This window comes from Oncorhynchus mykiss, chromosome 10 (genome assembly GCF_013265735.2).
Source record: "Oncorhynchus mykiss isolate Arlee chromosome 10, USDA_OmykA_1.1, whole genome shotgun sequence".
Lineage (NCBI taxonomy): Eukaryota > Metazoa > Chordata > Actinopteri > Salmoniformes > Salmonidae > Oncorhynchus > Oncorhynchus mykiss.
In genome coordinates this window covers 13,222,075-13,237,799 of record NC_048574.1, presented here as the reverse complement: position 1 = coordinate 13,237,799, position 15,725 = coordinate 13,222,075, and the positions used below count along the sequence as shown (strand labels likewise).

The following is a 15,725-nucleotide window of genomic DNA, read 5'->3' as shown; positions in this document are numbered from 1 at the left end:
AGATAGAAGTAGTCACTACAGGTGTGATCAAGCCTTACATCAAAGTTGCCTGAAGCTGAATGGAAAGTGCTATGCCCTGACCAGTTATTCAGAAGAAAATCCTCTGTGACTGTCTAATTTGCATAAGTTAACTTACCAGTGTGGACCCAAAACAAACACATTCTACAGATTTAGAAACTACCTGTTTAATGTGTTATTACAACCATGGTGTTATGTTGTTGCGGAAGCTTATATATCTAATAACCTGACAATGATCCACATCATCTGGGTAGACAAATAATGGAAGTGTGTTAAGCAGCAAAACACAACTATCCTTTTTTTAGGATGCAAACCAGTAATATGAATCACTGTTGATCCATCCTGTTCTGATCTAATGAGATGGATGTAGGATTTTCTACGGCCTAGAATTGAGGCATTTCACAGTCATGAAGGACGAAGCAAGGCCCCTCTTGTTTCTCATTGGCGAAGGCTGAACTCAAGTTAGTATGTCAAATTTTCTTAAACCACTTTGCCCAACATGTTATATACCCCAGAGATTGTAAATAAACCCCTTTTAAGGTGGTATAACTTGTATCATTATTATAGGGCTGTGAAACCCATAGCCGAATGGCTTCAGACTGAGCATGTCTCATTGGAAATTGCTGCTGACATTGAACATAGCTTAGGTTTAGGGTATATCATTAATTTCACACTCTCCCATGCCACTATTACCAATATCTTATACCCCATAGGTTGTAAATAAACAATTTTTAAGGTGATATAACTTGTATTGTTTTTACAGGGCTGTAAAACACATGGTTTCAGACTGAACATGTCTCACCATTTATTTACGGAGAGCAATTTCCATTTTATGACAGGTAGTGTCCATTTATTTACAATAGTGTGTTGATTAATTATTGCTTTCTTCAGTGGAAATACAGAATATGTATAAAAATGCCAAATATACCAAAAGCTAAATTAATCAGAGATTTATGACTATTTAACCATGCTAATCACTACTGAAACATGCAAACTACAAACATTTAACCAGTTAAAGATAATGAATACATAACACATATTTTATTAAAAAGAATTAATACAAAAGAGTTGGCTGTAATATGAGAACAAACAAAGTGAGTGTGTGTATATGTGTGTAAGTGTTTGTGTATTATGGTGTGTATTATAATTTCCCATCATAAAAATGCATCCCCATTCCCCAATAAAATACCTTCATCAATACCAACAAAACAAATCTGGCAACCCTTATAAAATGTATCATTGCCTTGTATTAAATGCATTATGAAGAAAATGTTGTAAGGTAGGCTCCATGAAATATGAAATGCGTTATGAAGAAAATGGTGTAGGCCTATTGTTGCCTACATGAAAAATGGGCCTTTCTGACTACAAGTGCACCAGTATCCCAAAGTAGTAAGTGAAAACAAGCATAGAAAACAGTATTGGCATTAATAAAATACAAAAAAATGTAAGGCTACTATTATATTATAATTATATTCGGTGACAACCTGGTGGATTAACAATATTAGGTTGTTAACCCGTTTGTTTTTTATATGAATAAATGTGGGACACAAAAAAGGCAGTGTAGAACGCCATTGTTCTAATAACTTTCAAAAGATTGTTCCGAAGATTGTTTCTCCAAAACGTATGTTCCTATGAATTAAGTCACACCAAAAATGTTGTCATTTCCTACTAATTAAGCCACACAAAAAATGAGCAAAAACACACTAAATCTGCTGAAATACTTGTTGTACATATTTGCACGAATTGAGTGTTAGATTGTGTTGAATTTGAGCAAATTGACAAGTGAATCCTGGAGGTTTGCTCTCTTAGGGCCAAATACTAACTTGAGAGGTGCGCTTCACTTGGAAACTGTGTAAATAATATATTCCTATTGAGTTACACAGATGGATTTCCAGTTAGGATACATGGGAAACCTGTGGCCTCCAACAAATTAAAACTTACTTTATAGGAGTAACTAGGAGTTACACACATCCCTTGGTTTATACAGGAATACACCATCATCAAACTTAAATGAAAAGTAAACCAAAAGCAGAGGCCAAGCCTAATTGAAGTCTGTAAAGTATACATTGAGTCAGAGAGAGTCTCAGAAATGCCATCAAAGGGCTACACTGGGTGATTTAAGAGCCAAGTTTCAGACTTAATGCATGGGAAGGTCTGCTGCTCTTTTCAAATTTAACTGGAGAGAACACAGGAAAAGTCAGAGTCTCAAACAACTGACGCTTTTTCCCCTGCATGTGCTTGAGAGGTTCCTCTAAAATATAACTAAAATTAATGTTTGATACCCAAGGTTCAAAGTTACTTTAATCGTATTCCTGGTGTCCAATTAAAAGTGTCTCTAAAGTCCGACAGCGCGCAGCGAGCTGTCTTCAGTTCAGCTGGTTGGCAAACCTGCAGGAGCTGTGATGGGAAGATCTAAGGCGCAGAAAAAACTCCAGTGTGCAAACTGTTCAGACCCCAGAGGACATTTGTGGTTTCTAAAATAGGATCTGATAGCAGTGACGCTCCGTACGTTGTGCACTGCTGGTGCAGAAAATGTAACTATTACTTGGTGGAATTTTGAGCTTAGATGAGAGTTTCATTGTGACAACAGCATAAAAAAAAGGCCCGTTTATTTTTTTGCTGAGTGTATTACAGAAGGTGTGAATTAAGTATACTCTATACATCTGGCAGCACGATTTATACAGTGGACTAGTCCATACAGTATGCTTTACTAATGAAATACTGGGTGCGTGTGAAATTCATGAGCATGTACTATACTACATAACTACTATAACATTTTGAGTTTGACATTGTTGAATAATGCAGTCCAAGGTTTTCATTTCCTAGATATAGGTTATGTGGCCTATTGTACTACAGCCCAGATTTGCAAACATTATAGAGAAGCTGGGAAGAAACAACACAACAAATGTAGCTTGACAGGAGGTGTTTTTTAAGGTCATAAACTAACCCTCATGCAATATTGCTGAAAGTCACCCAGCACTGTGCAGTGACATGGGTCAGTTGTTCTTTAATATAAAGTAGCCACACACGGCCACTCTGCTAGACATACTGTGTTGTTGTGTTGACGTAAAAACAGCAGTTAGACAACAAAAGTCACTTAACACATGATTCGATGAAAAAGGCATTTCCCTTAAATTACACATTAGTGTCCCTGCCCAGCAATGAGCCACATAGAGGAGAGACAGACTATCTAAAATAACTGCTTCCACTGTCCACCTTGAGGGCACAAGTCTCATCTCATCACACTCCTATTCCCAGGAGGGAACAAGTCCGCTCAAAAGATGTATTTCATTACAACCAAATTAGTATGAAGACAGAGGGGCTTATAACTGGAACAATTTATAGAAGGGGAGACTAAATAACTGCATCACACTAATTGTATCGTGCATATTAAGTGCTCACACTAATGATTAAAGTCATTTACACAGAAGTGTTGAATAGTCATTTTTGCTTGTAGGCTTATACTCTATCTAGGGGACTCCTTTTATCCTGCCAAACTTTCTGAGGCTTTATCCTCTCTTCCCTCCTTCCTTCTGAACCTGACAAGGCTTTCATCTGACACTTTGTGATATAGTCAGAAGGTGTCTGAACAAGCAACACATCAGCTCTGATAGGGATAAAGAAAAATACACATCTACATGGAGCTGAAAGACTGTATTCCAAACACATGCATGCCTAAAACAGACAGATAAGACAATAACGTTATTATCCCCACGGGGACATGGTGTTTGCGGCTCTGTGTACAATAAATACAACCAGTGTGATTCTTACAGTAGGTGATTCAATGGTACACTACTAAACACATTATACACATCAGAACATTGTCAACTACATTGTCAAGTGTAGGCCAGCCCACTGGACCTGCTAGTGATTGTCATTCAGCAGCCTTATTGGCACTAAGATAAAGGACTGTTTCACCTCATATAAAAATGAAAAATAAACACTTAACCAGCCCCCCCTCCCTCTAGCTCTGACATTACTGATAACTATGTTATTGGGAAAAATGTACTTTCTATGCCTGTGATATGTGGTTGTCCCACCGAGCTTTCTTATGAACACACTAACTGTAAGTTGCTCTGGATGACAGTGTCTGCTAAATGACAAAAATGGAAACGTTTGACTATATTTATTTTATTCCTTGGTGCCCTGGTATAGAGCAAGGATTCCCACACTTTTTCACTAGGGCCCCCCTTACAGCATTGGGGAACATACCGCTCGCCCCTTGCCCCCTTGGCACGCGCCAAGTCCATTTCTATGGGCACAAGCACTGTTCATGACACAAACTGTTCACACCCCTCTTGTTGGTGGAGAACATTTTGCAGGTTTAAAGATAATTTCCTGCAATTTTACACATTTTGTCATGGGATGCAAAGAAAATGTTGCAGTTTTAAAGCTCATTCTATACATCTAAAGTGTATTCATGTGATATTTGAGGGACAAAAAAATTACAACAAAATCTACGGACTAAAAAACTGACATGGGCTAGTTTATCTGGACATTTCCGACAATACTGTAGGTATCTAAGGTATGCAAGGACTAACGTGACAAGAGGAACTGATGATGCACTACCCCATTTCTAGTCCATTCTACTATTACAACTTTCAAGAGTCATTTTAAAGCCTGAATTATAAAATACTACTTCATCAGCATCTCATTTCACATTTCAACACCCACTTCCTAGGGGACTTTTAATTGGGATTTACAACATGCCCTTTGAGTATGTTTCTTCCCTCCTATTCTGTTTTATTCAATAGGCAGCAGACCTTTACAAGTTACAAAACAAGAACATTATGATTCATGTTATATCAATGCTTCTTTGTATGTTAATTGAATAATTATAATAAATGGTGGGGTTTTGTTTGCAGCACGATGCGGCAACAATAACCTTTCCTGGAAAACGTAATATTCTGCATTTAAAGGATGCTAATTAAATCAGGTTCAGCTATTTAGTTTTAGTCCAAAACAATTACACAACTAATTTGAATTTGATGAAAATCTGACATAAAATAAAAAACACTTGAAAGTTCTGCTTCTACTGTCAAAGCTGGTTAAGGGAGATAGGTGCAATCAACCTGTCATGCTCCCTAGAAAAAACACCAGAGAGAGAGAGAGAGAGAGAGAGAGAGAGAAATATGGGGGGAGATAAAGAGGAATATGGGGGGAGATAAAGAGAAAGAGGAGAGGGGAATCAAGACAAGATAGACCAGGACGGCTGCCAAGTTGGAAAAGCAGCACATCAGATCACAAAGGTGTCGGGTCTACAGAGCCAGAGCCCACGTCACATTGCAGCTTCACAAACTCCGAATCCAGCAGCACAGATGAAACAGGAGAGGCCTCAGGTGTTTTTAAAAAACTTTATCAGGGAGAGATGCATTACATATTCGCTTCACACTGTCACTGTTGTGCCCGGCAATAAGTCAGCCACTGAGGGGAAGGCTATGTGTTATAGAGCTCAATGTTGAATAACTAAGTGTCCTGTGAGGCTCTCTGTCCCTGGCTGTAATGCCTTCAGTCACTGAGCCATGTCCAGGATCACACTGGAACTAACGTTTGCCTCCCCAAAATCTATACCTGACAAAGTCAAAACAGGTCACAATTAGATTTGACTAGGCCATTTGTGTTCACAATGGTTGCACAATGTTCTTGGGTTCTGTCAAGATGATGGTGAACATATTAGGATAATGCAAACGTAGTGCTGTTACCTCATGCTTTTGTGTTGCGTGACCTCTCAACTTGTAGATTCATTGAAGAGGAGAAGATGATAACGGATATTTTTTATTGAAACATTTGTTTTCTATTTAGATTTATTCAAGTGATTAATGTTAATGTCAATGACTAAATTAGATGTATTAAAGCCCCATGCAGTCTTTGTAATTGAATTTTTAAATCACTGTATGTCTAATAAAACACTGTGTTTATTTAATGAAGATAACTCCAAAGTATTTGTTCTTGTTAATTTCTTGTTAATTTTGTATATTTACATATACAGATTGGCTGATAGGATGGTCTAGAGCCCACCCCTTTACCCAGATGCACAGTCATTTGTCTTTTGTAATCAGATCACATAGTGATGTCGTGACGTAGGCCAAAGGTTCCATGCCACCTGAACAGGCTGGAATTCCAGGCATTTCTTTCAAACAGCTCTTACACAAAAGGGCATTATTATCATTTTCATAATTCCAGTGTTATTTCGACCTCGTAGTGCGAAAATGTCATCAAAATATGAAACAAGTTTTTAACTGCACTGCCCCTTAAAGGTTAATGAAAGCCCTTAAAGCATTTACCAAGCTGTTGAGAAAGGAGTACACTTTTCAAAAAGCAGCATATAAAGTAGACCTTGGCAGCCTTTTGTCTTAATATCTGTACATCATTGTAATGCAGAAATCCCTGAATTTCTGAAGTGATGCGACATAGTTTTCTTGAATTGGGTGCTTTAGGTTTCACTGACAAATCTACCGACAAGAAACACTATTAATTTCCCTCATGAGGATTAATTTACTGTACATGTCCATGAGTAGTTTTCAATGCTTGAGATATTATTGTGTTCTAGTAACTGACTTGAAGTTGTGTCTTCAACTTTGTGGATTCCTTATACATACAGTACTAGTACAAACCATTGGTTTGGCACAGGTTGTTTCCAATTCATATCAATTCAAATAAAATTGAAGTGAGTTGAATTGAATTGAAAGCGAGAAAGATAGATCAACTGAAATGTAATTGAGTTGAATTTAAAGTGAGGAAGATAGATTAAATTAAATGTAATTGAGTTGAATTGAAAGCGAGAAAGATAGATCAAATGAAATGTAATTGAGTTGAATTGAAAGCGAGAAAGATAGATCAAATGAAATGTAATTGAGTTGAATTTAAAGCGAGAAAGATAGATCAAATGAAATGTAATTGAGTTGAATTTAAAGTGAGGAAGATAGATCAAATGAAATGTAATTGAGTTAAAATGAAAGCGAGAAAGATAGATACTCACAGCTCTCTATCTCCAGTGTGCAGTTTTGTTCGTCCAGCGGATATCGTCTCAGGTCCATCATACAAGCTGCTGTAGTGGTGATCCTGAAGGGGAAAAAGACATTGTCAAGAGTCAGTACAGACCAAGGATGTCATTTTGAAGGTTCAGGCGGTATTGCCGATGGGATCCCAACTTCACGCTGTACTTTCTTAAGTGGAGCTTTAGGACCAAGGAACCTGGGCCGAGTAGCATGAAGACATTAATTATTAGCTACAATCAAAATCTCAATCAGTATCTGGTGCCTGTGTCTAGCAGATAACTACATCCTTGAAGCACAGGCACATATGGCTACTTAATGGCTTTTTATAGCAGCGTCAGGAGGTTCTTCATAATCTATTGCTCTCATATCTTGTCAGTGCACAGATGAAGTTAATAGTGTGATGAAGTCGACAATAACCGTGAGCTGATATCGATCCCCAGTTAAATCAACGTTGGGTAAATCTCTACATTATCTCCACCTTGTTTAGCAGCTACAGTACATCACTGCTGCAGCAGCACTTCCAGCAAGATATTAGACAATTCAAATAAAGAGCTAACTCATTTTCAATGTTTCCCAGGCACGTGGCAAAGAAAGAAAACACGAACAACCTGGGATTTAACAGCAATGGACTTTGCGGAACTAACCGGTCTACAGTGGTGTTTCTGTAAATAGAACAGGTGAGTAAAGCCTACAGCTGCACGCCTCAATATTCACTTTTCCTCTAGCCAACTCTCATTATGCAGTAGCCTGTGATGTCAGATAAATAAGCACTACACGACTATAGAACCACTAAACAAGCCCTACATGATTCTGCATCAGTGGGTGCAGCCCATGGATTTAAGGATTAAAAGGCCAAACCTAATCCTCGTCCTAGATTCTTAAAATAATCAAACTGTACAGGTTCCCTTTACCTGGGAGGTGAATCACAGACTCGCTCACTACAGGGATTCCCAGGCCAGCTACTGATAATAGCCCCACACTATCTATATTCCAGAAAGATTTGTCATTTAAGCAAATGCTCTTATCCAGAATGAGTTACAGAGGTGATTGCATACATTTTTCATACGTTTTCAGAATTATGGTCTTCAGTCAACTAATTAGCTGAATCAGGTGTGTTACTGAAGGCATGGAATGAAGCCCAGATAACCAGTAGTTCTCCAGGACCAGTTGGAGAGCTCTGATGTAGTCGGATCATAAGCGACCTTGTGGTCTAACTTGTAAAAGCAATGCTGAAAGGGAATATATTATTCTAAATAACCTAAGCACATCAAATACGTTAATATGAAAGTAGAATTGCCTTGAGGTCATATGTGAAAGCATACTCTATGTATGTCAAAGGGTAGGCCTAAGCGTTCATGCTAGTAATTGTAAAAACTTACAGTCCATCTCTCATATTCTCACTGACAGAGCCCACTAACAAGACATAGATATCCCAGGGAGGCAAGAGATGAGGGTGATGGTGAGAGGACAAACTCTTTTCATCTTGTAAAGATCTCAGCTGCCAGAATCGGTTGAGTGGGAAGAGTGCCTTAGGTGGAAGTCTACTGGCACAACTCAACGAGAACAAAGAAAATGGATGCCGTGAATACCTTGTGAAGAACATGTTGAGATCTCGAAGTCAACTTCTCGTGCCCTCTAGTCAGTGTTGTGAAGATAACTTATTGACTGGAAATTAACTTGAAAAACAGAGCTGCATCGTACAGTAGAAAATATTGCAAATAGTTCTCTGCAAATGTGTAGCCTCCTGCAAAAACTGTCTGATGTGTGTTTTAAATATTTACTGCCTTAATATCCAGATTATTAACATAAATGTCAATTTCTTCTCTTGCAGTGTTCATTGTCACCAGCATTAAAGATCACTCAGGGAAGTCCTTCAAATGACAAATGGAAATCATATAACCCTGGAAAGGTGTGGAATGGATCTAGTTATAGGCCCCAGCTGCCAAACCACCAATAAACCTGAGCACTAATTATTTTAGAGGCCAAATACTGGTAGGCATAAAGAAGGTTGTCCAATCAAAAATGCATATTTTGGCCAATGGGTAAAATAATATGTTAATTGTGTAGATAATACTCTAAGAAAACCGATGGTCCAAACGTCATGTCTCATAATCGGTCTTAAAAGTGATTGGGGTTTTTACTCTTGCAGGGTGGCAAAAATGAGGGTGACTGAAGTAAGCAAGTTGTACAGCATCACGTCAGCTAGGCTGGATGCTGTGCGAGAATAAAGGCTTTTTGACTCACTTTCCCGTTGAACTCATCTTCCGTTCTTGAATCCACAGGACATAAAACAATAAAAAGGTACGATAGATTTTGAGACATGACATTTTAGTATACACTTCATATTAATGAGAATTTCCTGTTCCTTTTAGAAGGCTTCTCACAAAAACAAGGGTGTCTGTCACGCCCTGAAATTAGAGAGTTTTTTTATTTCTCTATTTGGTTAGGTCAGGGTGTGATTTGGGTGGCATTCTATGTTTTCTATTTCTTTGTTTTTGGCCGCGTGTGGTTCCCAATCAGAGGCAGCTGTTTATCGTTGTCTCTGAATCGGAATCATACTTAGGCAGCCTTTTTCCCACCTATGTTGTGGGTAATTATTTATTTTCTGCGTGTGTTTGTGTGCGACACGGTCGTGTCACGATCGTGTCGGTTTCTGTTTACCTGTTTTTTTTTTGGTGAAAGTTTCACTTTATTAAAAGATGTGGAATTACATGCACGCTGCTCTTTGGCTCATCTATGACAGGGAGTTTGAAGACAGTGAACGTGACAGTATCTCTGTGAAATTTTAATGGAGCACTGTGCATACAGCAAGCCTTTTATTTTCAGCGTTTTACATTCAATTCAGCTCCTGTCATGCTAACACCTCACGTGAAATCCTCAAAAGTTGCTGCGAAAAAGCGGCACCGTTCTGTCAACAGAGCCCGGTGCTTACTAACGGATGTATTAGGTCACGAAACCTGACATTTTGGATATGCTTTTGAACAATTCAGAACATGAATAATCCTATTTGTCTTGGAAAATATATTTTATAACATAAGGTAGTGAAATTTCATCACCAAAGCAGGTTTTCACCCACTCTGAGCAGAGTAGGTGGACACCCTACATAAAGATCTATAAGTGTATAGATTAAAATCTTCAGTCCATCTGGGGTGACCTGTCATTTCAACTAGTTTCTTGTTATGAGGTCATTTTTCAACCAGTTTTGCCCGCTGAGATGTTAAGCACACTAGTCTGCTGACTTTGATCACATAAACAAACTCACATTTTCCACAGTCTGTGTATGTGTTTGTACACACTCCTATTTGTAAGCCAAATGTCTGACCTACTGTGATGTTCTTTTAGAAAACACAATGCACTCTGAACGCATATTTAATTGGCTTTTAGGGTTGTGAATACTTGGCCGCCTTAGTTTACCCAGACTGAGTAGAATACTTTGAGAAATGTATTCAAACGGTAACTTTGGAGACTTGTCAAACATTTATGCAAGGTCTTGTGTGACCCAAGGGGGACAGGGCACCTTAAAAGCAAATGACTCTCTGTCTCTGTATACTGGGGGGCTTAAAAGGGGGAACACTCTGCCCTGTTGCAACTGGTTCAGAAACCTTGGGAGAGCTCTAGTTTGTGAAATTCAGACTCAAATACTGAATATATTGCATGTTTAAATTAACATTTGATTGTTTTCAAAATGTGTTATTTAGTGCCAACACAGGGGACTTTTTATATTTGTACAAGGGGCCTGCCAGAGATTGCGTCAATACCATTTCCATCAGCAACAGGAGCATGATTCTACACTCTGTAAGTAAGACAGAATGGTTACTTTTCTTATAACTAGGGGACCAGAGTTGTTCTTGATTAGGTTGGTGGTCAGGAGAAACCTCTGGCCGGAACAAAGTCAATCATCCACAGAGGGCAGGGCAGTCTTTATCATACTGGAACTGGTCCGAGTCCTACACTGTAATACCAGACATGAGTGAATAGATAAGGTCAGTGTATTCATCAGGCAGAAGCAGGAACAGAAGGAGTTGATAGATGGTGAGTTATAGGGAGTCACTCTCTCTGGCTGTGGTCTTGCGTGAGAAGGTGGATGCCCACAGTGGGTGCTGCCAGCCAGCCACGGATCTGCACGGCACCATGGGTAATCGTCTAAGCACAACTGACGACACTGATACATCCCGGCCAGCGGAGAGGCTCAACTTGGAGCCCAATCCTCTGTGGTACAGCGGAGAGATAATCCCCTCCTCCCTGCCTCCTTCACACTTGTCCCTCTATATCACCCACCATCGTCCCTAGACTGCAGCCGAGCTGAGGCAAGGTCAATGCATCCTTCAGCTCTGCTCCACCACAGGAGTGAGCACAGGGTACAACACCCTCCATCTCTAGACACAGTCTGGAGATCTGGGCCAAGAATCACAGTCTGGAGAGCTGGGCCAAGAATCTACTATAAGTTAGTATCTTGGTCAACCACTAGTTGATTTCAAGTACCAGTAACTGGGCCATCTGGGTGCGCTTGGGCCTTTTCTTCATATTTCCCATTAATCAGAATGACGGGTGTTCTCTCATACCCTATTTCAGGTAGCTACATAGTTGACGTTAGCGAGCAGGTCATTATTAGCTAATTTGCCACAAATTAAATATGTATTACCATTGAATTATGTGGTGTTCTTGCGCACATTCAGGGGGCACACTTATAGTCGTGTTCTTTAGAATAGCACATTTTAGTGAACACATTGTTCCTCATCACCGTCCTTCTCTACCAGAGAGATAACAGGCAACTTATTTGAGATCATGAAAGCAGACCAAAGAATGGTTGATTGATGCTCTCACAGTGGTAGCAATGCGAAAATACTTTTGCATGAGTAAGCGGCTGTCAAACCTACATCATCACATGATGAAGGGTTTCAAGTGTAACATTTACATGCCGCAGAACGTCCCTTTATGGTACCTGTGATGAGAAAACATCTAATTTCAATACACTGAACACCTACTGTACTCTATTGTACCTATGTCCCCACTGGACTACACAGTGAGAAGGATTGGGGTTCTGTGAAATGGATCATCAGACAGTGGAGTGTCCCATCAGATAATCTCCCACCAGGGAAACAGAAAACTAGGCCTGCAGATTCCCCATCTGATGTCACTTCGCCTGTCAATTGCCTTTGTTTATTTCTCTCAGATAATGTAGCACTGATCTACAACACTAGAGAAAAGGTTCCAGATATCAATCACAACTTGATACCTTGACCTATCATTAGTCTGATATAGGCACCATCCTGCCAAAATAGATATGGTAAACAGAAGCGTACAGAAGGGAGTATGGCAGTGATTTGAGGCCACATACAGATTGGGGTTGTATTTCTGTGTTTTATTTTTTAATGTTTTATTGAACCTTTATTGAACTAGGCAAGTCAGTTAGGAACAAATTCTTATTACCAATGACAGCCTACCAAAAAGCAAAAGGCCTCCTGTGGGGACGGGGGCTGGGATTTAAAATAAAAAAATGAATAAAATATAAATATAGGACAAAACACACATCACGACAAGAGAGACCTAAGACAACAACATAGCAAGGCAGCAACATAACATGGTAGCAGCACAAAACATGGTACAAACATTATTAGGCACAGACAACAGCACAACGGGCAAGAAGGTAGAGACAACAATACATGACAGCAGCCTCAACTGTCATTAAGAGTGTCCATGATTGAGTCTTTGAATGAAGAGATTGAGATAAAACTGTCCAATTTGAGTGTTTGTTGCAGCTCGTTCCAGTCGCTAGCAGCAGCAAACTGAAAAGAGGAGCGACCCAGGGATGTGTGTGCTTTGGGGAACTTTAACAGAATGTGACTGGCAGAACGGGTGTTTTATGTGGAGGATGAGGGCTGCAGTAGGTATCTCAGATAGGGGGGAGTGAGGCCTAAGAAGGTTTTATAAATAAGCATCAACAGTGGGTCTTGCGATGGGTATATAGGGAGGACCAGTTTACAGAGTGTTACTCTTATATCGCCTCAAGGGGCTAATATTTCCAACATATTAGGATGGAATAATACTATGAAATTGTGAAAATTATGATAATGCTGTTTCAGCCTGTTTTGGTGGGATGGAGTATTTTTGGTGGGATGGAGTTTAAATGAGATAATAGACCAATAACCAAGAGAGTTCCAAACCTCTCTGACAATAACAATTTCCCCCTCCCCACTCAGACCACTCCCAGACAGTCCCAGCTAACAATTCTTGCTTAAGAAATAGCTTTTTGCTAAGAAGCTATTTTTGTTTCAATTTTTGCAATTTTAATTGAAAACAATCACTGCAAGGTACTTACTTAATTCTTACCAAGAGATAGAGATAAAAACAGCTACATTGGACCTGTAACAGGCCAAACTCTCGCATAACACAGAGAGTCTTGTCACAAAGCCAGTTAATATCAATGAAGAAATGAAAAAATATATATATTGCTTGCTGTTTCAAATTACACACTCCAGACGTTTTGCACCCAGGAGTGTGCATGTTCCTTAAAGCCTCCAAGGTTGAGATGGATGTTCTCTTTCCGCCTGCGGTCACCCTGTCTTTGTCAGCAGTCATTTCCCTTTGATGCATCTTTTGAAGGTTTCTGACTTCCAAGTGTTTAACCAAGGAGCAAATTGCCGGTTACTTGCCAGAAACTTTCTGATCTCTGTGTCAAGATGGATTCAATGGGGTAGAACTTAAGCAAGCGCCTTTGGCACAGTCTACAAAGGAATGTGTACACATACAGTACAGTGGTAGGCCAGTGGTAGGCCAGTGGTAGGCCAGTGGTAGGCCAGTGGTAGGCCAGTGGTGTGCGTGTGTGTGTGTGTGTGTGTGTTTGCGCGCGAGTGCGTGCGTGCACACGTGAATGTTTTGTGTGTCTCTGTGAATATTTGTTTTAAGTATTAATTTTAAGTATCATTTTCACGTTTCCAACATAACCCTTGGTTGCTTGGTTACTGACTTGCTTATGGTAGTCCATCGTATTCGATGATGACTTCCACTTCTGAGTTAACGATGAATCCTTTGGTGACTGTAGAGTCCAATCATAGCCCTGTGCAGCTGGCTTGTAAGGGTCTGATTAAGGGCTCCCGGTGCATTCACTCCTGCCCCATCACCAGACACCCCAACTCAGACTTTAGTCCGGTTTCCGGTTGATGGCTGGTTGATGGCTTCACCGAGGTCAGAAGTGGATAACCGTGCAAAATAAGTTATTTAAAGTGCCGCTGAGGGTGTGCAATCCCCAACAGCACTACTTCACTGCAGGAAGGTGAAATTCCAGTGGCAAGGATGACCAGTATCTTCCACAGCTGAAGGAGGCTGCCGGAACACCAGTCTGTCGGAGGCTGCCGGAACACCAGTCTGTCGGAGTCTGCCTACCGCGCGTCGCCAGCATGCTGAGCACAAGGCAGCGGGATGGTGGTTGATGGCTACTAGGACATGTCCACACAGATGCATCTCTGGGGCCAACTGCTGCTCCGAGATCCCCTGCCAGTTAGGCTGGAGTTTCAAGACAACCAGTTAACGTGTGGCGCCGCGAGGAGGCCCGACAGGAGTCTTGGTCATTAAGAGGCTTTGTACCAACAAGGGGAGACTTGTGCATGAAGCTGCTCCCCAATTCACCACAAGGGCTAGCCGGAGGCAGCGAGCTGTAAGCAAGAGTACCCAAGCAACTGGTGAGCGGGCATACAACTAACCTCTACCTAGGCACTACTGCACTAGACACGTCACATGCACCCTGCGGTTGCTGGCTGGTTACTGACTACAAGCGGTGCCAACTGAGCCCCATATGGCTGTCCACCTACTGTGACCTCAAATGCCAGATGGCGTGATGGGACACTGGCACAGGCTCAGTGTACTCCGTGTACAGTGTGGGATCTCACTAGGATCCAGAACCCCACTGGAGCTTCAGAAGTTTGAGGTCAGAGCAGAGGCCTCAAGGAGGAAGAGGGACCAGGGCCGTAGGGGAAGGGGAGAGAGAACAAACAGAACAAACAGATTCCACACGTCCCATCAGCTCACATCTACTGCTGTCTGTTCTAGTTTCACACACAGGTATCAGCACATCTCCCCTGGACATATTTTCACACCATATTGAGGTCATTGTGTGTGGTCACCTTGGGTTTCCTACTGCTGGTCTGTTCTGATGACTGTTTGTGACATGGGTTAATGTTATTTCTCATGGACACAAACCTGTCCAATGCTAAAGCGTCATTCCCCATTCTATGAGAGCAAATACATAATTATTACAGATGTAGGATCTTAATTTGAGCCAAAATCCTGCAGCAACAGGACATGTGAATTATTATGTGGAATATAATTAATGGACATTTTTGTAGTCTGAAATTTCAAATTTCACACTTCTAACGCCTTTTTAAAACTCAAATACACTATAAATTGTACATTTGCTGCAATGCAGGAAAGTGCTCCTGCAACAGGACAGTCAAATTTAGAAGCCTGTTTAGAAGCCTGTTGGACCTAGACTTCGCGCTCTGGTACCGCTTGCCGTACGAGTGCTACAGGTCGGTAGTCATTTAGGCAGGTTACCTTAGTGTTCTTGGGCACAGGGACTATGGTGGTCTGCTTGAAACATGTTGGTATTACAGACAGGGAGAGGTTGAAAATGACAGTGAAGACACTTGCCAGTTGGTCAGCGCATGCTTGTAGTACATGTCCTAGTAATCCGTCTGGCCCTGCGGCCTTGTG

At 40.7% G+C, this 15,725-nt stretch overlaps 1 protein-coding gene across 1 annotated transcript in view; it reads right to left on the bottom strand.

Annotated features, from left to right (window-relative positions):
- Positions 1-15,725, bottom strand: part of LOC110533363 (gamma-aminobutyric acid receptor subunit beta-2) — a 92,138-nt gene that overhangs the window by 29,601 nt on the left and 46,812 nt on the right. Inside the window, exon 5 of the mRNA XM_021617491.2 lies at positions 6,998-7,080. Coding sequence (XP_021473166.1) covers positions 6,998-7,080 — 83 coding nt within the window. The remainder of the gene's footprint in view (positions 1-6,997; positions 7,081-15,725) is intronic.